General features: G+C 43.8%; 1 protein-coding gene across 2 annotated transcripts in view; it reads left to right on the forward strand.

Moving 5' to 3' along the window:
* The window catches only part of Kiaa1958 (KIAA1958 ortholog), a 166,322-nt gene extending 144,371 nt beyond the window's left edge, over positions 1-21,951 (forward strand). For both annotated transcript variants that reach the window (XM_036178015.1, XM_036178017.1), the window contains 2 exons: positions 3,708-3,880; positions 19,448-21,951. In XM_036178015.1, coding sequence (XP_036033908.1) covers positions 3,708-3,880; positions 19,448-20,254 — 980 coding nt within the window. In that variant the 3' untranslated portion in view covers positions 20,255-21,951. The remainder of the gene's footprint in view (positions 1-3,707; positions 3,881-19,447) is intronic.
* The last annotated feature ends 1,081 nt before the right edge of the window (positions 21,952-23,032 follow it).

Genomic DNA, 23,032 nt, shown 5'->3' on the forward strand with positions numbered 1-23,032 from the left:
ACCAGCTGTTCTAAAGCTTGTAGCTTCTCTTTTGTCAAAGGCCACTGTCCAACCCAGACAGGTTTATTAGTTAGCCATTTTAAAGGTAAGGCAGTTGGTACTTCTGAGAGTTTCAACAGCAGTTGTGCTCTGTTTGTGTACAGCCTGAATGGTTGGTGACTGTTTTTTTATAGTATGTTATGCTATTATTCCTAGAAACATGCATTGGCCTGTATTCCTTTTCTGAGAGTGTAGAAATTTTAATCTGGGTATTCCACTGTTGTAACAGATCTTGGCCCCATGGATTTACTGCTACATTTGCTACATATGGCTTCAGCCTTCCTCTCTGTCCTTCTGGCCCTATGCATTCAACCAATCTTGAACTCTCTTTTATCTGAGATAGGGTGCCAATTCCTAAAAGTTGGACATCTACCTCTTGAAGAGGCCAATTTGGATGCCATGATTTGGGTGTAATTATAGTCACATCCACACCTATATCTACCAGGCCCTCTAGAACCAAGCCATTAATTCGAATTCTAAGCTTTGGTCTTTGTTCATTTATGGAAGTCTGCCAAAATATTTGTTTTATTGTGTTCTTTGTAAACTGTGATTCATCTATCAAAGCTGTTTTATCATCCATTGCAGTATCGGTTTTTACATTAGGCATTAGTTTATTCAGTTGTCCTGGAGAGGAATGTCTTCCACAGTGGCTGGGAATGTTCTTACCACATTTGGTTTGGGGGCCTGTAAGAGGCCCCTTGAGGCGTCTCCTGCCAGTAAAGGGTTGCCTCGTATGTCTATTTTTGATCTGCACTCTCTGGTCCAATGTCAGCCTTTGCCACATCTTCTACATAATCCAGGAGGTGGTTGGGGTCTCCTGTTTAGGCTATTCCTAGAAGGAGTATTACTTCTAGGATTACCCCATATACAGTTTTTACTTATATGACCTGGTGTACCACATTTAAAACATGTGGTACCATGGGGCCTTCTTTTACCTCTGGGATTTGTCTCTCCTATCCAAGCCTCATTACTGTAGTTAAGAGACTCAACACCATTATTATACTGAATCCATTCTTCCAAAGGAGCTGATCTGGTCTTTAATGATGTAAGTATTCTTTTGCATTCTGCATTAGCATTGTTGAATGCCAAGGACTCAGTTAATACTTTTCTTAACTCTTTATCTGACATAGCTTTTGTTATAGCTGTGTTCAGCCTTTGTAAAAAATCAGTGAAGGGTTCGTGCGGTTACTGAAATATTTTTGTGTATACCTCAGTTGCTTTTCCAGGTTCTGGAATTTTTTCCCAAGCATTTAGAGCTGCTGTATGGCATAGGGATATTGTATGCTCATCATAAATGGCTTGTACATTCCTGTCAGTGAAACATCTCTCACCAAGTATTTGATCTTGGGAGATCTCAAAACCTCTGAGTTTCCCTTGTTGTTCTAAATTTCTTGCCTCTTCTCTCAACCAGCTTTTCCACTGTAACTGTTGGCTATATTCTAGAACAGCTGAATTAACTGATGCCAGTCATCTGGAATGATTCTATGTGAGGTAGACCATGAATTTAACATCTGTTTTACGTATGTGGAGTGTATCCCATATGTAACTACTGCTTCCTTTATATTTTTAAAGTCCCTTGTTGAAATTGGTTGTAATATATATGTCGTATATGGCTCAGGGGTGTGTGTCATCTGCTGGTTTCTCATGGATGATAACAGGATAAGCCATTGTATGACAGCCATTTGGAGATGTTACAACCTGTATGGTCTTGCCCTTCTGCTTATTAGGTCCCTTGTCATGTTTATTGAGAGTTTCCTCCAGGGCTTGTAAACGAGCACCTAGGGTCTGTTCCAGGGAGTAAACCTCCTCTCTTGTAAGGGATTCCAGATTTCTCATGGAATCATGGAAGTTTTTATGTTCTTCAGAAACACATGATTCCATGGACCTTATCTTATCAATTAATGATAATTTTTCTTCCTTATATAGTATCTGAGTGGCTACAACTTCACTCTGGAGAGTTAGTGTTCTATCCATAAAATACTCATATTTATTATCAATAAAAGCAATTTTGGGTACAAGCTTGTTTTGTAAATTCTGGTTAGCATATTCCAGAGAGAGAATATTTTTATGTAAGTCCTGGTCAGCAGATTCCAGAGAAAGAATCTTTTTCTGTAAGCCTTCATTGCTATCTTTTAAAGCCTGTAAATCCTGGTTAGCAGATTCCAGAGAGAGAGTCTTTTTCTGTAAGCCTTCATTGCTATCTTTTAAAGCCTGTATCAGTACCAATAATGACTCATCTTTGTTCTTATTATTAAACCAGTGTTTGAACACTGTGAATTATTACAATGAATGCCAAAATGGTACAGGCCAGATATGCCTTAGGGAGGTCGTATATTTCCAGGAAAATGTCATTCATCATACAGGCAAAAAGGTTTTTAAATTCTTGTGAGGTAATGTCAGCCATATTACAAGAATTACTCAAAATTTGTTAGTCAGTTTTAAGGTTTAAAATTATCAAGTACTTTTACTTGAAATAAGCTTACCTTTCCGTGGTTTTGGGGGTGCAGTAGCACTTTTCAGCCAGCAGGAGGCGTTGGTATAGCTCTAAAGCAGGGCCTGCTGGCAACCTTGGCTGGTGGCAGCTGAAGGCAGGAGCCAATATGTCAGGGAGCTGGCACTCGGGATGGAGTGGGAAGGCCTCACTCACAGAGATTTTCACTGGTTTGGGGGCTAAGCTAGGGAACTGAGACCGGACTAGCTGCTCCCTTTTTTGGGAATGGAACTGTGTAGGCGTTCCTTGGTTAAATGGAACTTTGCAGGCGGGTTTAGGTACCCACCAGCCGGGGAGGAGGCTGAGGGTGGGAGCCACCCAGGCCTTTGGGATTTGTTCCACGCTAGCACCAGATATTGGTGAAATCATTAAAGCCACTCCACGTAGTTAAAAGGGAGGTTTATTTTGTGGGGTAACTTACAAATGAAGGGATAGGTAGGTTGTAGGGTCTGGGAAAGGCATGGCGCAGTCCAGTGGTGTTCTCTGGAGAACTCTGCTCGGTCTACCTCCAGCATCCAGGTTCCCAGAACCAAGAGAAGCCTCTCCTCTCGATCCTGGGTCTTCTGCTTCCTCCCTCAGCCCCGCCTTGTGGGCATGACCTTTACCGAAGCCTCAATCGGGGTTGGAACTTCCAGGCCCAGGCTGGGATGGTTACCCACTACAGTCCTCCCTTTCCCATAACCATCCTCCCTTTCCCGTAACCATCCTCACTTTCCTGTAATCTCCTCCCTCCCTGCTTTTTTTAGTCTTTCCTAACTACTTCCTTACTGCTCATTTTTTTCTACTATTAGTAGAAATGCTATATTTTCTAGTGAAAATTTAGAATTTTCTAGTATTCCATCCTATTATTGAAATGTTTTCCAGTGTGTCAGCCAGTATACATGGCAAAATGATCAGGATTAGATACAAGGCATGGATTCTCATACATGTAAACAGTTTTTTTAGACAGGGTCTCACTGTGTAGCTCTGGCTTTCTTGGAACTCACCATGTAGACCAGGCTGACCTCAAGCACACAGAGAGTGCTGGGATTAGAGGTGTGCCCACCACATCTGGCTAGAAATTTCATTTCTTAGGTGTCTTTTTTAAGTTCTTTTTTATTTAATATCATCCCAGGATGAAGCTCACCAAGAAGGGAATGGCAAATGTTTGTAATGTTTCTGTTGTTTTTGTTTCTAGCTTATTCTACTAAGCTCAACAAATTTCCTGTATTTAATATTAATGATGACTTGAATGATCTGTGTACCAGTGCAGTGAGCCCAAACACCACCAAAGCCACGAGGTACGCCCTAAATGTGTGGCGCTACTGGTGCATGACCAACGGGCTCAAAGACCACACGGACATCACCAAGGTAAGGGACGCGTGAGTTTGCTAATTCTTTTGGCTGACTTCACCAAGCTTCCAGATGCCAGTCACCCTGCTAAGGGCTGTGGGGAACACTCATCAAAGAGCATGAAATGCAAAGAAAATTATCTACAGACCCAAGCAGCACTTAGAAAGTGTTTAATGAATGTACGTTTGTTAGCATACAAAGAAGAATAAATTAAGCTGTATTTCCAGGAGGAGGTAGGAGTTGGTAGAATTAAAGACAGGAGACCAGTAGAGTTGAGTGATGTGAGCAAGAACAAAATGGCAGAGCCATTTGCTAGACAGAAAAACCGTTGATGACGCTTAAGTGACAAGCTTGGGGTTTTGTAAACACTGGGAAATCACTGATGTGTCTTTGATTTCCATACTTCAGGATCTGATTGTAAGAGCTATAAGTATCTAGGGTCAGAAAAAAAAAAAAAGAAAGAAAGAAAAATGAAAAAAAAAAAAAGAATCCATTAGAGTTTTTTGAGCAGAAAGGAACATTAAAAGTAGTATTTTAGAGAAACTAATTGGAAGTTATGAACAAAATAGTTATTTAGCATCCTTGGTCCCCAGTCTCTGCCTTATAAAATGTGCTCTTAAGAGCTCTTCCAGGGTTGAGGATTTAGCCCAGTGGTAGAGCTCTTGCCTAGCAAGCACAAGGCCCTGGGTTCGAGCCTCAGCTCAAAAAAAAAGGGGGGGGGGCTCTTCCAACTTCAAGTATTTGAGATTTGTGAATAGTAGGGGACGTGGGCACAGTGATTCTAAGCAAAGATCCAGACAGATATGTCCATTAAGCAATTGGGTTTGTGAGGTTTAAAATGGTAGAAATGATGAGCTGGAGGCATAGATTTAAAGGTCTCACAGATAGCGGCCATTAGTTGAAGCCTGAGGCATGTAAGATTTCAGAGTTTATGTGATATAGTTAGGGGAATCAATAAAAGCTGAAATAGAAACCCTGGCTTCTCTTTCGGGCAGCATGGGGCATTATGTAGTGTGAGAGGCTTTTCTGTTACACGTGAAGATAGAGAAGCATCTGGGGGTGAGGGCAAAAGAAAGAACGTGAAATGACCAGGGAGCACATTTCCTTCTGAGGGCAAAACTGGTAATTTCAAGGAGGCAAGAGGAAGGCAGATGACTGAAGGACCTTAGCTAGAGGAGGAGCCTTTGGGCTCCTGAAGAAGTTCCATGTCAGGGGGCTGAGATGCTCAGTGGTTAAGCATGGATACAGCACTCACAAAGGACCAGAGTTCAGTTCCCAGCACACATATTTGGTAACTCACTTGTAACTTGTAACTCCAGCTCTAGGGGTCCAGTGCTCTCTCCTGGATTCTGCAGACACCTGTACTCACATATCTATATCCATACACAGACACATATTTGAAAATAAAATAAATGTTAAAAAAAGCGGAAGAAGCTGTGCAAATATATTATAATCACATTCTTAACCAGCAATAAAATGAGCAGCTAGAACAAAAGGATGATGATTCACAGAGAATCAAAGGTAAAGGTTGACAGAAGGTTTGCTACTGGAAACCAGACAGATGAAAAGATATGGGGACAAATGTCTCCTTTAAATTATTGAAAGAAAAGTAATTTTAGTATCCACAGTGAAGATGTCTTTCTAAAAGTAAGATGAGATAATGACTTTTGAAACATTCAGAGATGAGTGAATTCAGCAGCATCAGCTCCACACTGTGAGAAACATTAAAGGAAGTTTGATGTCCTCCCTCCAGCCAACAGGGAGATGCTAGCATCTGGAAATGGGCTCCATCACCAAGGGAGGAGAGAACAGTGAAGATGCTACTGTGTAAACCTGGGTGCTCTAAATCTCTCTATGGAACAGCATTGGCTTCTTAAACAAAAACTGTAACAAGATAAAATGGAACAATAAGTAGCAAACTGATCCAGAAGAGAGGAAAATGGGCAAAATACTTCCTCATTGGCAAGTCTGCAAGCCACAAACAAGGAGATAATGGAAGTTTCTCCAGTCCTACCCAGGCCCGGGGTCAGGACAAATCTCTCTCACCTGCTGGTGCAGCAGCTGCTCAGACCCAAATAAACACACACAGGCTTATATTATTTTAAAACTATGGCTATGGCAGGCTTCTTGCTAGCTAGTTCTTACATCTTAAATTAACCTACTTCTATAAATCTACACTTTTCCATGTGGCTTGTGGCTTACATCTTGCTTCTTACGGTGGCGGCTCGCAGTATCTCCCCACACCTTCTTCTCATCTCTCTCTTTGAATTTCCTGCCTGCCTGTAAGCTGCCTTGCCATAAGCCAAAGTGCTTTATTTATCAGCCAATCAGAGCAACATATATTTGCAGCATACAGAAAGACATTCCCCCATCAGGGTAACATTTGTAACTAGCTGAAAGGAAACCTGTCCACCTAAAAAATTTTTTTTTGTTTTGTTTTTTGTTTGTTTGTTTTTCAAGACAGGGTCTCTCTGTGTAGCTTTGCGCCTTTCCTGGATCTCACTCTGTAGCCCAGGCTGACCTCGAACTCACAGAGATCCGCCTACCTCTGCCTCCCGACTGCTGGGATTAAAGGCATGTGCGCCCGCTGCCGCCGCCACCACCGCCAACCCCCTCCACACACACCCCCCCCCCCCAACACCTAAAATTTTATACTGCCCATCTCACTGCTGCTCTTCCCCTTTCCTTTCTCCCCGCCCTCCTCTTCTTCTTCTGCGCTCGCCCTCTCTTCCTCCCCATTCCCCTTTCTCTACCCCCCACTCTCCCCCTCTTTTCCCCATGTCTCCCTCCCTACTCTCTCGTTTTTCTCTTTCTGCTCTCCCCCTTCTTCCTCTCCACCCTCTTTCTCTCCATTCTCCCCCCATTTTCCTCCCTACCATCCCTTCCTCCCCGCCCTCTTCTCTCTTTCTCTCTGAAAAAAACCAGCTGTATTTTGTAACTACAAAGGCATCAGCAGACCTGGCAGTAAAGGAAGACCCATCAGCCAATGAAGAGGTTCACAGTGACAGTCTTAATTCCGGATATTGAAATTGTAGTGTGTCCCTGTCCATAACAGAATTAAATTGTGTTAGTTACAGATTGCTAATGAAAATGACCCTGATGCTGGAAAGTTATTAAATGACCTATAGATCAAGAAGAAACCACAAAGGAAATTATAAAATATTATGAACCAAATGAAAATTAAGTCACAGCTTAGAGTTTGTAGAATGTGACTTCTGCTAGAGAATCAGGCAGACTGACTGCAGAGCTTTACCTCTCCTCCCTTCCTCTCTGCCCATTCCCAGTGGATCACACAGCTCTTCCCCTCCTAACCTCCCATACCCCACTCATTGCTTTCTCCCAGCCCCCAACTTGAGCAGGCACTCCTGGGGAACCCACAGGCCACTCGGACCAGGGAAGCAATAGGCTGTCTGCAGATCTTCCCTCTCCCTCCATTCCTCCAAGGCCAGCTTCCCAGTCTCTTCTGTAGCAGACCTTCATCTGTGGCTTCTCCTCACTCTCTACCCCCATCCCAGGGGACTAAGCAGACCCCAGTGAAACACCCTGCTTTCCTCCCTCCTGTGGACTGCCTCAGCCCTTCTCCAGTCAATCCCCATTCCTAAGTGTCATCTCCCAATACCCAGGAACAGATTTTACCTGGAATTCCCAGTGACCACACCTGGCAGGATCCCAGAAGAATTTCCTACCAGGCAACACCCAGCCACTACACTCTGCTATGAACAGAGAAGACAACAGAAACCCAGGAGTAAAACACCTGTGCAACATAGACAAGACCAGATATCAGCACCAAGAATTACAATCATCCCAGTCCCAGATGCCTAGATACCAGAATAAAAACACAATAACAGTCATGACAACAGGGATCCACTAGAGCCCAGCAACCCTACCACAGCAGACCCTGCGTAGTGCAGCACAGCTGAGGCCCAAGACGGAGACCTTAAGACAGCCTTTATGAATATGATAGAGGCCCTTAACGCGGAAATGAATAAACCCCTCAAATTCAGGAAAACATAAAACAGTGGAAGGAAATGAAAAAAACCGTTCAAGACCTAAAAGTGGAAATAGAATCAATAAATGAAATCCAGGCTGAGGGAAATCTGGAAATGAAAAAGTTAGGGACTAGAACAGGAACCTCAGAAGCAAGCCTCACCAACAGAATCCAACAGATCAAAGAACCTCAGACACTGAAGACACAATAGAAATTGTGGATACCTTGGGCAAAGAAAATGTTAAATCTAAAAACTGGCACAAATATCCAGGAAATCTGGGACACTGTAAAAAGACCAAATCTAAGACTACCAGGAATAGAGCAAGGAGAGAAAACACAAGTCAAAGGCACAGAAAGTATTTTCAACAGAATCATAGAAGAAAATTTCCCTTACCCAAAGGAAATGCCTATCAAGGTACAAGACACATACAGAACATCAAATAGATTAGACCATAATAATCAAAATGCTAAAGGTATAGAACAAACACCCCACCACCACCACCAACAACAACAACACCACCACCAACAACAACAACAACAAAACAGGAATCAGCAGTCACTGGTCTTTGATATCTCTCAACATCAATTCACTAATAAAAAGACACAGACTAACAGGACTGATAAGAAATCAGGATCCGTCTGTTGCACCCAAGAAAAACACCTTAACATGAAAGATAAACATCGCCTCAGGGTAAAAGGATGGAAAAAGATATTCCAAGCAAATGGACCTAAGAAGCAGTCATTTTAATATCTGACAGAATAGATTTCAAACCAAAATTAACCAGCAGAGATAAGGAAGGACACTACATACTCATCAAAGGAAAAATCTACCAAGAAGATATTACAATTCTAAACATGTATGCCCCAAACACAAGGGGAGCCAAGTTTATAAAAGAAACACTACTACAGTTTAAATCACATATTGACCCTCACTCGCTGATAGTGGAAGACTTCAGTATTCCATTCTTGCCAATAGATAGGTCATTCAGACAAAAACAGAAATGCTGGAGCTAACTGACGTTAGACCTAACATATTTACAGAGTGTTTCACCCAAACACAAAAGAATATACTTTCTTCTCAGCACCTCATGGAACTTTCTCCATAACTGACCACATACTCAGACACAAAGCAAGTCTCAACAAATACAAGAAAACTGAAATGACACCCTGCAGCCTGTGTGACCACCATGGACTAAAACTGGATATCAGAAACAACAAAAGCTTACAGACTCATGGAAACCGAACTACTCTCCACTGAATGGAAAATGGGTCAAGACAGAAATTAAGAAAGAATTTAAAGACTTTCTAGAATTGAATGAAAGTGAATATACAACATATCCAAACCTATGGGGCACAATGAAGGTGTTTCTAAGAGACAAGTTCATAGCACTAAGTGCCTACACTTAAGGAAAAAGAAAAAGAAAAAATTGGAGAGATCTCATACTAGTAACAGCACAACTGAAAGCTCTAGAACAAAAAATAAGAAAACACACCCAAAAGGAATAGATGGCAAGAAATAATCAAACTCAGGGCTGAAATCAATAAAATAAAATTTAAAAAAAACAAAGAATCAATGAAACAAACAGTTGGTTATTTGAGAAAAATAAGATTGACAAACTCTTATCCCAATTAACTAAAAGCTAGAGAATATTAACAATTATTAGACAAAATTTATTATTTACAATCTAATATTAACAAAATTAGATGAAAAGGGGGCTATAACAATGGACACTGAAGGAATCCAGAGAACCATAAGGATATACTTTAAAAACCTGTGCTCCACCAAATTGGAAAATCTAAAAAAGAAATGGACAGAGGAGGGAATATAGGGAGAGACAGCTCAAATTGAGGGGTAGTATGGAAACCTAACACAGTAGAAGCTTTCTAGATTATATACATAGATGAAGGTGATCTAAATGAAATCACCAAATAATGGGGGAGACAGGGCCCCAACTGGACATCTCTTGTCACCAGATGAAGCTTCCAGTGCTTGGCTGGGTTACATCGAATTAAGTTGTCGTCCCTAAACAACCCAGGCTGTTGCCAAGGCTATATATAGGTTGTTCTCCGTAAACTGACATCAAGTCCCCATTGCTGAAGACACCTACACAACCCATTGTACATGGAGAAGTCCAGCTGGTGCCTTCATAGAGCCTTCATCCCTACATTCTACCTTCTTTGGTACAGAAAGGTACTCTGCACTCAGCCAAAGATAAATGCAAACATCAAGCCAGCCACAAACCCTTAGATCTCCAGTGGTGTCCTGCCTACGCCATATGCTATTGCAATGGTGGTGCAAAGCTTGTAGAAGTAACCAACCAATATCTGATTTAACTTAAGGCCCACTCCACGAGATGGAACCCATACCCAACACTGCTTGATGATCAAGAACCAGAGACTAGAGAGCCCAGGGACCTAGGGTAAAACCACTGTTGAGGAAATAAAAACAAAACAACAAAAAGTAGCAATAAAATGACTAGTAGTGACATTCTGCTATACTCATAGATCAGTGCCTTGCTCAGTCATCTTCAGAGAAGCTTCCTTCTGCAGCAGATGGGGAACTGATGTAGAGAGATCCACAGCCAGACATTATGCAGAGATTGAGAGACCTTGGCACACTCAGCCTTACATGGGATGTCTCCATCAAATCCCTCGGGACCCAGGGAACCCAGTGGAAGAGGAGGCAGAAAGAATGCAACAGCCAGAGATGGAAGACTCCAAGAATATAAGGTCCTCTAAGTTAGCATGAACAAAGCTCATACAAACTCACAGAGACCGAGGCCACCTGCACAGGACCCGAATAATTCTATAGCAGGTCCTCTATGTTTGTCTTATGACTCCCAGTTTAGTGTTTTTATGGACTCCTGAGTGTGTGAATGAGTGGACCTCTGATTCCTGTGCCTTCTCCTGGGCTCTTTTCCTTCTGTTTGTCTTGCCCAACTCCAATGTACTATTTTTTGTTTTTATCTTACTTTATTTTATTCTGTGATTATCCCTTAGAACCCCTTTTGTTTTCTAGTGAGGAGCAGAAAGGGAGTAGATCTGGATGGGAGAGGAGGAACTGGGAGGGGTTGAGGGAAGAGAAACCATGAGGGTATATTATGTGAGAAAAAAATCTATTTCAATTAAAAAAAAACAAATTCGAGGTATGGAACTAGTTTAATTGCATCTCTCAAGTGTATGGCTTATGTTCAGGGTGAGCCTGTGCCTTAGCCTATCAAGAGCTGAGTGTGGTCCCTTGTGTCTCACGGTGTTTTCTGAGTCTGTCACCCCCACAGGCTCATTGAGAAAGAATGTGAATCAGTTAAGTTTTACAGCCAACTCTGAACTTTGAGGGCTATTTCTCTGGTCTACATATGAAAAAGAATCCAAGTCTTGAGAAGACTTAATTCTTTTACCTACTCACCAAATTTCTTTAGAAAAAAATAATAATTTTTATTATTTGAGGATTTCAAGCATAAGACCACTGATGTCTTTTCTCTCCCAGAGCTATACAGAACCTTTGGCACTATGTAAGCTAGCCAATGGGGAAGGGGTTTTCCAGTCAGTTTTAAACTTATTTCTCTATATCTGGCAACTAAAGTATGTGGTGTCTTCAGCTGTAAGGTCTTATCACATCGTAACAGGTGACTAGGAATGGTAGCAATAGCCCGTGTTGCTTCGAGACATCTGGACTTTGCTGACCAATAACTCACAGTGCTCATTCTTGGGACTTAAATTTTCATTTAATAATGCATTACTTCTGGGCCTGCTCCCAAAATTTCCCATAATAAGTTAAGTAATAAACCAGGTGATGGTGGTGCACACCTTTGATCCCAGCACTCAGGAGGCAGAGGCATGCAGATCCCTGAGTTTGAGGACAGTCTGCATTATAGAGTGAGTTCCAGAACAGTCAGGAGAACCCCATCTCAACCATCACCCCAAAATTTAAATAATAAAAGGTATATACATTAAAAATAAAACATGGAGGAGTAAATAATGCAGCAAAAGCAGGATTTGTAGAGAAAATAAAGGTTAACTCTAAAGCTTGTGTTAGGAAATGAAATGTGAACATAAACGCTACCAATCAGTCAACAAATGTGATGCTGAAATAAGCCAACAAGCATAGATCACGTCAGCACTTGGGAGACAGAGCCCATGGCAAGCTCAAGGTCAGCCTCAGCCATAGTGGGTTCCAGTCTACCCAAGCCCACTTCAGAAAACACTGTCCCCAAAACAAAAGACTAATTTAAAAGAAAGTTTTGAGACTCAGACGACAAAATAATAAATTGTAAGCAAGATGAGAAGACTCTTTTGAATATGTAAGATAGCAAGGTTATGGCAGCAGTCAGAGGGGGTCACGCTGGGGCTGGTGGTCCATGCTAGCACTGAGGAGGCAGGGGCAGGAAGACTGGTGGTTCAAGGGCAGCCTGGGTCTATAGTGGGACACTGTCTTCTTTTTTGGTGGGGGAAGAAAAGACAAGAGATTAAGGTCAGAGAATATAAAAGAATCTAAAATACTAAAAGCAGTAATAAAAGGGAGAATTACTACCAACCTTACAAAAACGAAAAAGGATTCTGTGAACAACTGTGTCCCCCAAAAGCAACCATAGATACGATGAACAAATTCCTAGAGGATTCGAAACAAACAACATAAGAGAAACCACCTCAGCAGCTTCCTTTATCCTTGAGATCAGTCCCAGCTGTTGACCTTGCGTGCGGGCTGTCTCCTCATGCTGCACTCCTTCCCGTGTGCACACCCTCACCAGTGTCCTTCCCATGTACACACCCTCACCAGTGTCCCTCTTTCCCGTGTGCACACCCTCACCAGTGTCTTTCCCGTGTGCACACCCCTCACCAGTGTCTTTCCCGTGTGCACACCCTCACCAGTGTCTTTCCCGTGTGCACACCCCTCACCAGTGTCTTTCCCGTGTGCACACCCCTCACCAGTGTCTTTCCCGTGTGCACACCCTCACCAGTGTCTTTCCCGTGTGCACACCCCTCACCAGTGTCTTTCCCGTGTGCACACCCTCACTCACCAGTGTCTTTCCCATGTGCACACCCTCACTCACCAGTGTCTTTCCCGTGTGCACACCCTAACTTACCAGTGTCTTTCCCGTGTGCACACCCTCACTCACCAGTGTCTTTCCCGTGTGCACACCCTCACCAGTGTCTTTCCCGTGTGCACACCCTCACCAGTGTCCCTCCTTCCCGTGTGCACACCCCTCACCAGTGTCTTTCCCGTGTGCACACCCTCACCAGTGTCTTTCCCGTGTGCACACCCCTCACCAGTGTCTTTCCCATGTGCACACCCTCACCAGTGTCCCTCCTTCCCGTGTGCACACCCTCACCAGTGTCTTTCCTGTGTGCACACCCCTCACCAGTGTCCCCAGGGTGGAATCGCTTTCCCTGCACTTGACTTCCAGCTTCCCATGTGACATGTACAGACCACTGTGAACTCCACAGGGTTCTGCTGTGAGGTGCTGTCATGTGAGGAAGCCCAGCTGAACTGTAAACACGGGCAATATCTTTAAATGACGCATCCACACAAGTCACCCCAGGAGAAACACTAGAGCGGACGCTCACCTGAGCTGTAATTGTTCAGAACTTGTCTCCAGCACCAACGCAATCCCGCCCGATTAGACAGTGGCTGCCTGCGTGCTGGTAGACGTGTTAGGTCAGTGACATAGCCTGAGATCGGGAGCACCCCACAGGCATAGATAGAAACCATTTTTCTTGGCTTCCACAGAATACTACACATTTGGAAATACAGTCACAGTAAGCAGGTAGTTCCAGAAGGGTCTGCCCACACAGAGTGTACTGTTTGCACACAAGAAACAGTTCAGTCTGGCCTGTGTTCGCTGCCTCCTTCGCTTCTCAGCCTGCTTGATTGTCAGATGCTCCCCATCACCAAGGTGTTCAATCTGTTAAAAATGTGAGGAACACTGTTCCTTCAGCTGTTGAGAGCCGGTTTGCTGTGTCATGTGGGAAGTGCAGGCAGCAGCATGTAAATGTGGCTGCTTTCATGTACCGATGACTGTGACCAACAGCGTTACCTAGCAAGCCCTAGTGACACACACATGTAATCCCGGCATTTGAACCGCAGAACCGCCTGGATGAACTGTTGCAGATTTTCTTTCTTTCTTTCTTCCCCCTTTGGACAGGTCTCATTGTGTAGCCCAGGCTGGCCTTGAATTCAGAGGGAGCCATCTGCCTCGGCCTCTGTAGTGTTGGGATTAAAGGCATTTGCCACCACATCCAGTAATTTATTTGAGTTTTTTAAATTGTGGTAAAATATCCATATTATAAAACTGAGCCTTTGAGCTATTTGTAATGTAAAAATTTGCTGTTTTTTGAGATTTCCCACATAAGTACTATGTTTCTGTCCTTTCCACCTCTGCTCTTGCCGCAGCTCCTCATTCCCTTGAACCCCTGTCATGACCCAACTTGGTCTCAAGCTCATGACTCTTCTTTATTATTGGGGCTGTGTGTGTATGTGCGTGTGCGTGTGCGTGTGCGTGTGCGTGTGTGTGTGTGTGTGTGTGTGTGTGTGTGTGTGTGTGTGTGTGTGTTTGCACATTCTATTTGTCTGTATTTGGAAACTGTCATCTCACAGAATGAACTTCAATTCTGTATCTTTCTTTAAGTATTTGTGTATCTGTATATATACTGTACCACACACACAACTGCTGAGTCCATTTAGTGTTGCCTCTGTGCACGTGTTTAGGGCTGGCCACTCGGGACTGGGTAACCTGTCTTGTGGGCTCGTCCCTGGAGAAGACTGACTCTCCCTCTCTCGGCAGCCATTATTTGCCTATAGCTCTTCGTCTAGTGGTGGAAGCTTGTAGGATTCCCCTCCACATTGGCATGTCAGCTGGTGTCACTGTGCAGGTCTTGTTTAGGTGACCGTATAGTGGAGATTTCATGGGTGCAGCTTCCTGTCATATGTAGACACTGCTCACCACAGACATCCTGGCCCTCTAGCTCTAGGAATCTTTCTTCTCCTCTTCCATGATGTCCCCTGAGCCTAAGGGACAGAAGTTATATTACAGATGTGTCAGTCGGGGTTGGGGACTCCATAGTCGGTTCTTGAATTTTGGCTATTTGTAGATTTCTGTGATCTTCCTCTGCTGCAAAGAGAAGCTTTGGTGATAGGAGCTGCACTTGGCTGTGGCTCCCAGGAGAAGTGTTGTGAGTGTCATTAGGAACTACCCTGGCTTAGGAAAGTGCTAGGCTCTCCTCTAGGGTTCGGACTTCCCCACCATGGGGACTTGGCTAGGTTTATTTCTCTCCTGTTTACCTGGCAGTAACTCCGATCAGATAGCTGTTGACCACGCACCAGATTTCAATGCTGCTGCTGCTGTACCCTTGGAGATAGTTGACCGTGATGGTCAGTTTTGAAGTGTACAACTGAGCGTTTATTGTGTTCACACTCTTCTGCAAACCATCACCACTATTCCTTCCCAGAATCTTTCCGCCTTCCAAATAGAAACTTGTGGTCACTAAATCATAGAGTTCCCCATTTCCTCTTTGCCCTATCCCTGGTAACTACTGCCTGCCGTCTGCCTCTGTGGATTGCTTACTCTAGCTTCTGCATGTTAGTAGGATCAGCTTTGTCCTTTAGCTCTGGCACACTTGCCCTTTTGTGTCTGTAGAAGTGGAAAAAGTGAGCTTTGTTTAGCATAGTATTTCAAGATTCACTCCTTTTTATTGCTGAAGAAAATTCTATTATATATATAATTTTGTTTATCCACTTACCTACTGATGTGTGTGTGTGTGTGTGTGTGTGTGTGTGTGTGTGTGTGTGTGTATACACATACAGTATAGGCAAATGCTATCAGTCTTGTTGGGTATATCACTTAGATTTGGGGGAACTAACAGTCAACTGCAACTGCATCATTTTACATTTCCCTCAATGTGTACGAGCATTCTGATTTCCTAACATCCCAGCTAGCAGGTGTTATCTCTTCTTTTTCTTAATTCTAGTCACCGTAGTGAGGGTGGAGTAGAATTCCATGGGGCTTTAGTTTCCCATGCCAGAGAGAAAGAGATTGGAGCCAGGGAGAGAATAACTAATGGCTTTGGACTCTCCTAATTCTGAATCCCACATTAAGATCTAGGCTTGTTCAGGTTTGATTTTTTTTTTTCTACAACCAAAGGAATCCCAACTAATTGTTTTAACTTTGTTTTTTGAGACAGGGTTTCTCCATGTATCCCTGGCTGTCCTAGAACTCACTCTGTAGACTAGACTGGTCTTGAACTCAGAGATCCTCCTGCCTCTGCCTCCTGAGTGATGACATTAAAGGTGTGTGCCACCATTGCCCAGCTTGTTTTAACTTTTTTGGTCGATAAGTAGGAAAGCTGGTCTTACATTTTTACAGAACCATCCTAATCTGTTGCCAGGCTAACAGATTATCAGAAAATGGCATTTTGTCCTTCGGTCTTCCTTTCTTTTTTATTTTTTTATTCAGCATGCATTCCTGCCCCTCACTTTATACGGAAGAATCTAATTTTCATTGTGGTTCTTGCCTACAGAATACTTTTATTTTTATTAAGTAGATTTATTTCTTGCAATATCAGTTTCAATTCAATTCTGAAAAGTTTAAAGTAGATGCCACATCTTTAATATAATTTTTTCCACATTTGTCAGATCTGCATTTTTCTCCCTGTCATGTCAGTGTCTTTGCATGTAAACAGTGACTGAGACTGGATCATCCTTACACTGTAGTAACACCACTTGTGATGCAGGGTGACTGCCCTGACATCTTGACTATGATGTAAGAGTCAGGCAGTTGGTGTCTTACAAGGTACCATGTTACCTAGAACTTGTGCACATGAGGACCATTGTGCTTGAACACATTCTGTCTCTTTCTTTAGTATTTGTTGATTGTGTTTGTCTTTGTGTACATGTATGTGAGCACAGATACATGCCGTGATGTATGGTCAAAGGGCAATTTGTGGAAGTCAGTTCTTGGCTCCTGCCTTTTTTTTTTTTTTTTTTTTTTAAATGAGACGGGGTCTCTTTGTTGCTCTGCTGGCTAAATACCTGAGACTAGGTGGCCTGGGCATTCCTAGCCAGTTTCTGCCTCTCTCTGTCTGCATCTCAGTGGAGGAGTGCCAGCTCTGCAGGTCTATGCTGCCACATCTCGGAGTTCTGACTTGAACCAGTTTGGCAGACTCAGTGAGCACTGTCGTCTGCTGAGCCATCTCCCCAGCCTGGCCGTGGCTTTCTTGACATCCTACTAATTGGAATACATTTTATCCAACATAGTTATATGCAGCATGAAAGCTGCCTATGTTTAAGATTACATTCATATGTCTTGGCTTTTGTTATACGATGTACATGTGGGTCAGATAAGAATGGAGAGCCTCTATGGCTTTTATTATTAAACTGTTTAATCCGGAAGAATTGGTAGGTCATTGGTCACACACTTTCCCAGCATGTAGCAAGCATTTGATTTGATTCCCAGCACTACAGTAAGATAGAGTAAAACTATACAAGTGTAGTGACTTCTATGCCCACATACCCACAGTGTGCATGTGGGCCTCTGCATTCATGAACCTGCGCGCGCGTGCGCGCGCGGGCACACACACACACACACACACACACACACACACACACACACACACACGCCATATCAGAGATTCTCATGCTAATATACATAGGCATGCAGTATTCTTCCATGTTCTTCCCTCTCCTTTCGTGTGGCCTCCTCATTGCTGATTTGCTTACGTTCCCTTCTCTGCCTTCCTCTTCCTCCCAGACCTGATGGGACTTTATCAATTTGATAGGTTTTCTCAAAGGTTGATGTTTTCCTTACCTGCTCATTTCTCCTTCTTCCTTCACTAATTTCATTTTTTTTTATTGGCTCATTTTACTACTTATGAATTTGATTTACTTTTCTAGCTTTGGGGGAATATATGTTTGCTTACCAAGAATAAAGTTTTCTAACAAATCATTCTAGTTTATGTTATTGGAGTATATTTAATTAGATACAGTTTTATATAATCATAGTTTAGTCAGTTTTTTTTTTTCTTTTTTTCTTTTTTTTTTTTTTTTTGTTTGTTTGTTTTGGTTTGGTTTTTCAAGACAGGGTTTCTCTGTGTAGCTTTGTGCCTTTCCTGGAACTCGCTCTGTAGCCCAAGCTGGCCTCGAACTCACAGAGATCGCCTGGCTCTGCCTCCCCCAAGTGCTGGGATTAAAGACATGCCCCACCACACCCAGCCAGTTTTCGTTTTTAAATAAAATTCTTCATGGATATCATTTTTTTTAAGATTTCTTTTTTATTTGTGTGTATGTTACAAAGGCCAGAAGGGGGCATTTGATGCCCTGGAGCTGGAGTTACAGGTGAGTCCCTGACTGGCATCTGCAAGAGCAGCAACGACTCTTCACCTTACTGACATTTCTCCCAGCCCCTAATATGGCTCTTTTGTTTTGTTTTGTTTTGTTTTGTTTTTTTAGACATGGTTTCCCTATGTAGCTTTGCACCTTTCCTGGAACTCACTCTGTAGCCCAGGCTGGCCTCTCACAGAGATCTGCCTGCCTCTGTCTCCCGAGTGCTGGGATTAAAGGCGTGCACCACCACCGCCTGGCTCGGCTCATTTTTAATACATGACTCATCTTTTATTTTCCCTTTGACTCTTAGGCTATTAGCAAAATGAGTGATAACTGTATAGTTTCTACTCAAACATTTCTATTGGAATTTCTGTTTTGTCCAAAGCATGTGTATTGTAGCCTGTCTCAAGGCTGCTTGCTCTTTACATCTTTATCTTGACCTCAAAGATTTTTTTTTTCTTTTTGGGTTTTTCAAGACAGGGTTTCTCTGTGTAGTTTTGGAGCCTGTCCTGGATCTCGGTCTGTAGCCCAGGCTGGCCTCAGACTCACTGAGACCTGCCTGCCTCTGCCTCCCAAGTGCTGGGATTAAAGGTATGCACCACCACTGCCCGGCAACCTCAAAGATTTCTTATGAGCCAAACTTATAAGGCTGATGCTGAAAACCTAGTGATTATTAAGCGGAAAAACCACAGAGCATTAACTTACTATATGAGTTGGATGTGTTGCTCCTCTTCTTCCAAAGCCTGTGCTCAATGATAGGTACCAAACAGTCTGGGAAGGTATGAAGGACATTAATGCCGGAATATTCCAAGGTTCAGTTATGGAGTCCCTTAGAGAGAATGTCGAAGGAAGTAAAAAGAAGGAAGAACCGTCCAGAGAGTGGTCAGCATTACAAAGGCCAGTCCTGGAGTAATCTGTATGCATTTGTAGACACACGTTTGTAAGAGGGGACGATGCTCATTGCTGCTTACAAGCCCTTGGGAACTCATGGTCCATATCACCTGTAAGCATTGCTTACGTACTTTGAACAAGTGGCTACCTGTATGCCCTATTTTGCAGATTGAAATGTTGAGTTTTAAAGAAATTAGAGGGAGCCAACTATGAAACCTAGACCATCCAGTTTGGAATTCACTGCTTTTCTCCTATAGTGTGTGAAAGGGTCAATCCTTCAGCGTCCAGAAACTGCCCTCCCCTGGTACAGCCCCTAGTGAGGACTGGGGAGGAGAGGGTCGGCGGTTGGGGTGTCCTCCAGTGTATAACCTCAGTGTTTATCTCATTTGAGATCCCTGCAGTGAAGTTGAATGAGCTGCTTGAGAACTTTTATGTCACTGTCAAGAAGAGTGATGGCTCTGACTTCCTGGCTACCTCACTTCATGCCATCCGCCGCGGCCTGGACCGCATCCTGAAGAATGCCGGTGTGGGCTTTTCCATCACCAGCAGCACCTTCAGCTCCTCCACCAAGAAACTCAAGGAGAAGCTGTGGGTTCTGAGTAAGGCAGGGATGTCGGGGGCCCGTTCTCGAAATATTGTCTACTTCTCCCTTTCCGATGAGGAGGAGATGTGGCAGGCGGGGTGTCTGGGAGATGACAGCCCTATTACTCTCCTGTCCACAGTGGTCAAGTACAACAGCCAATATCTGAATATGCGGACTCTGCAGGAGCATGCAGATCTGATGTACGGTGACATCGAGTTGCTCAAAGACCCACAAAACCAGCCCTACTTTGCCCGGACAGACAGTGTCAAGCGAGAGAGCCGGAGTGGCTCCACTAGAATGTGCCACGGGAAAATCTACCACGAGCACTCCAGGGGACACAAACAGTGCCCTTACTGCCTCCTCTACAAGTACATGTACATCCACCGGCCACCCACCCAGATGGAGGCCAAGTCTCCCTTCTACCTTACAGCCAGGAAGGAGGCCACAGACATGGGCAGTGTGTGGTATGAGGAACAGAGGATGGGGCTGCGGTCCCTCCGGGGAATTGTCCCGAATTTAGCCAGAAAGGTCAAGCTGGACAACTGTGAGAACTTCACCTTTGTCTCATTTACTCAGGTCTCCAGGCGACTTGGCTCCCATAGCTGCTGCCAGTGAGCCGTCCAAGGCCAGGCCACGGTCCTGCTCACTCACCTAGACTTGCCTCATGTGGCCACGGCTAGAGTCATCAGCCAGCGGGTTCTGGGGCGGCAGAGGCTGACGTCTTCACTCCAGGATCCAGCTGGCCTCCATTACTGCAGCAGGCCATTCCTCAGACTTGAAATTCACTTTTACATAAAAGTAGATGACTGAATAATTTGGATGTTTTTATCTAAATGTGTGATAACTTGTTAAACCTTAGAATCTAACACAATATATAATTACTATATACAAGAGTGAAGAAATTCATTTTATCTATCTAGTGCCTTTTTTAGCACAGGTTTTCTTGAAAAAAAGAAAAGGAAAGAAAAAATGTTTTTAAGTAGTTACTTAAAAAAATAGCCCAGTAGCCCAGTAGCTTTAGAGTGGTATAGGGTTATATACACTTTGTTGGGTTTCTTTCACATCGGGACCTAGAGTGAGGCAGCCATTAGAGAAGAATTGCACTCAACGCCCGTTACGTTCTGTTGGTGGATACTCTGCCAGGGCGCCAGGGCTGCTCACCGAGATAAGGAGCGACATTTCTGCTGTGCTGTTGATAGAGGTAGTTTGGTGAATTGACGAGCCATACTCTGAAAGGGTGTTTCTGAGACACCATGTGCAGTGGACTCGGCGGTCTGCACCGTGAGCGTTTCCAGTAGAGAGTGGGACTTGCAAAGCCACCTGTGACTGTGACCCAGATGTGAAAACCTGAAGCGGAAGTGCCTGCATCTGTCTGAGTTCTCCACACCGTGAGAGCACTTGCTCTTTGAACTTGGTTTGGTTTGGTTTTGTTTAATCTGTTTCTCACATCATATTGGCAAGAGTCCCTGGACATGTAAGGCTAGCAGTAATGCCAGTGATTAACTGGGAAAATCAACAAAGTGAGCCACAAAGAAAACAAATTCCCCCAGGCTTTGTAAGGATCCTGGAGATCTTCTGAGGGTTGGCACTAGTGCTTGGGACACTGATTTGGGCAGCCTGCCAGGTCTGCAAACCAGCACTAAGGACATGCTGACCGAGTCAGATAATCACCATAGGTTACTCTTGCATTTTCAAATCAATTCAGCCAGACCATGTGTTATTTAAACAGCAGAATTTTCTAGTAACTACTCTGAATGCAAGTTTTTAAAAAGGAGCCCAAAGAGTGCTAATTAATAGTAGTAGTTTCTATTCTACTCTCTATTCAAGAGAAGACTGCTTCACGTAATGGTACATAATTTGTACCATTATGTTCTTGTGTATGCTTTCTGACCCCAAATTCAGATCCCAGTGCAGATTCAGACTGCAGGAGTCCTTACATTAGTCATTTTCTTTCAAAGCACTGTTGGAATATTTGTTTTGAGTCGATGTTTTAAAGTCACTCATTGGTCGTTGAAATAGGTGACACTTCCCAGAGAAGACTCAGCCACTGCTGCCTTAAGGACTCATGTTGTTCTCTTTCTAGTGAGTACATGTTATAGCTCTGTTCACTAGGTGACCTTCCCTGGGTAGTGATGAACTTTAGTAGCCCCCTCTGTGTGTACATAACACGCAGTTAATAATCAGTGTTTGACTTAACCCTGTGTATTGGTCTGTGGTGGCTTCCGATTGTGATTTTAGGGTTTTGGTTTAGAAGAGACAGACAAGCCAGGTGTAGTGGCACACGCCTTTGATCACAGCACTTGGGAGGCAGAGGCAGGCCGATTTCTGTGAGGCTAGCCTGGTCTACAAAGCTGGTGCCAGGACAGCCAGGGCTACACAGAGAAACCCTGTCTCAGAGCAGGGAGTGGGGAGGGAGAAGAAGGAGAGAGAGTCACAAAACGTTAGGGCAGCCGGGCAGTGGTGGTGCACGACCTTAATCTCAGCACAGGAGAGGCAGAGGTAGGTGGATCTCTGTGAGTTCCAGGCCAGCCTGGTCTACAGAATGAGTTCCAAGACATGCTCCAAAGCGACACAGAGAAACCCTGTCTCGAAAAAAACCAAAAATAAAAACAAAAAAAGGAAAACGTTAGGGCAGTCTTCTTCAGTCTGCTAACCACCCAAAGGTTATTTTGTTTGTGGGAAGCCAACAGTCACCATGTCAGTTCTGCATGAAGATGGAGCCGTGGCTGTGTGACAAGTTGCAGAGCCTGCAGCTTAATTACCAACACCTTCATTTTCGTTTTCAATAGATTCAAAATGTTGCCATTAGGTATACTGTGACCTTTCCGATTTTAACATTTCCGACAGCAGCAGTAACTGACCACGTGTTGTCAGTATTCCTGTTACCGGGACCATTCAGCATTTGAATAAGCATTTCTGCTTCAGCTCGCTGTCTGTCACTTATTTGATGCATCGTAATTTCTCAGAATTCTGAAGTGAACAGTCACACTAAACTCAGGGGTCAGGTTTTTAGTTACACCTGATGGCATGAGAATTCTTCTGAGTTAAGCCTCCTTGGGTCATGAGAGTGAGGAAGAACACCTTGCATCCAGGGCTATCATATGTCGTGAACAACTTTATTGTGTATTTGTGCAGATATGTCTATGTGAAACACACTTGACATCTGCATGTGGTAAAGCGGGGTGAGCCCACTGGCCTGGCAAAGTAGCCGTCTGCCTGGCTGGCCGTGCTCTGGAGGAGGGCCGAGGAGCTAGTGGCTGAGGTCCACATGAAAGGGCTGCTCTCTCTCTAGTCAGTTATGTGCCATCTCCACAGGAGACTCATCTGCTTTTGGCGTAAGCAAGAGCAAGGAGAACTCCAGAAGGGATAGGGCAAGTTACAAGCACTTTCCCC

Source organism: Onychomys torridus, chromosome 2 (assembly GCF_903995425.1).
Source record: "Onychomys torridus chromosome 2, mOncTor1.1, whole genome shotgun sequence".
In the NCBI taxonomy this organism is placed as follows: Eukaryota; Metazoa; Chordata; class Mammalia; order Rodentia; family Cricetidae; genus Onychomys; species Onychomys torridus.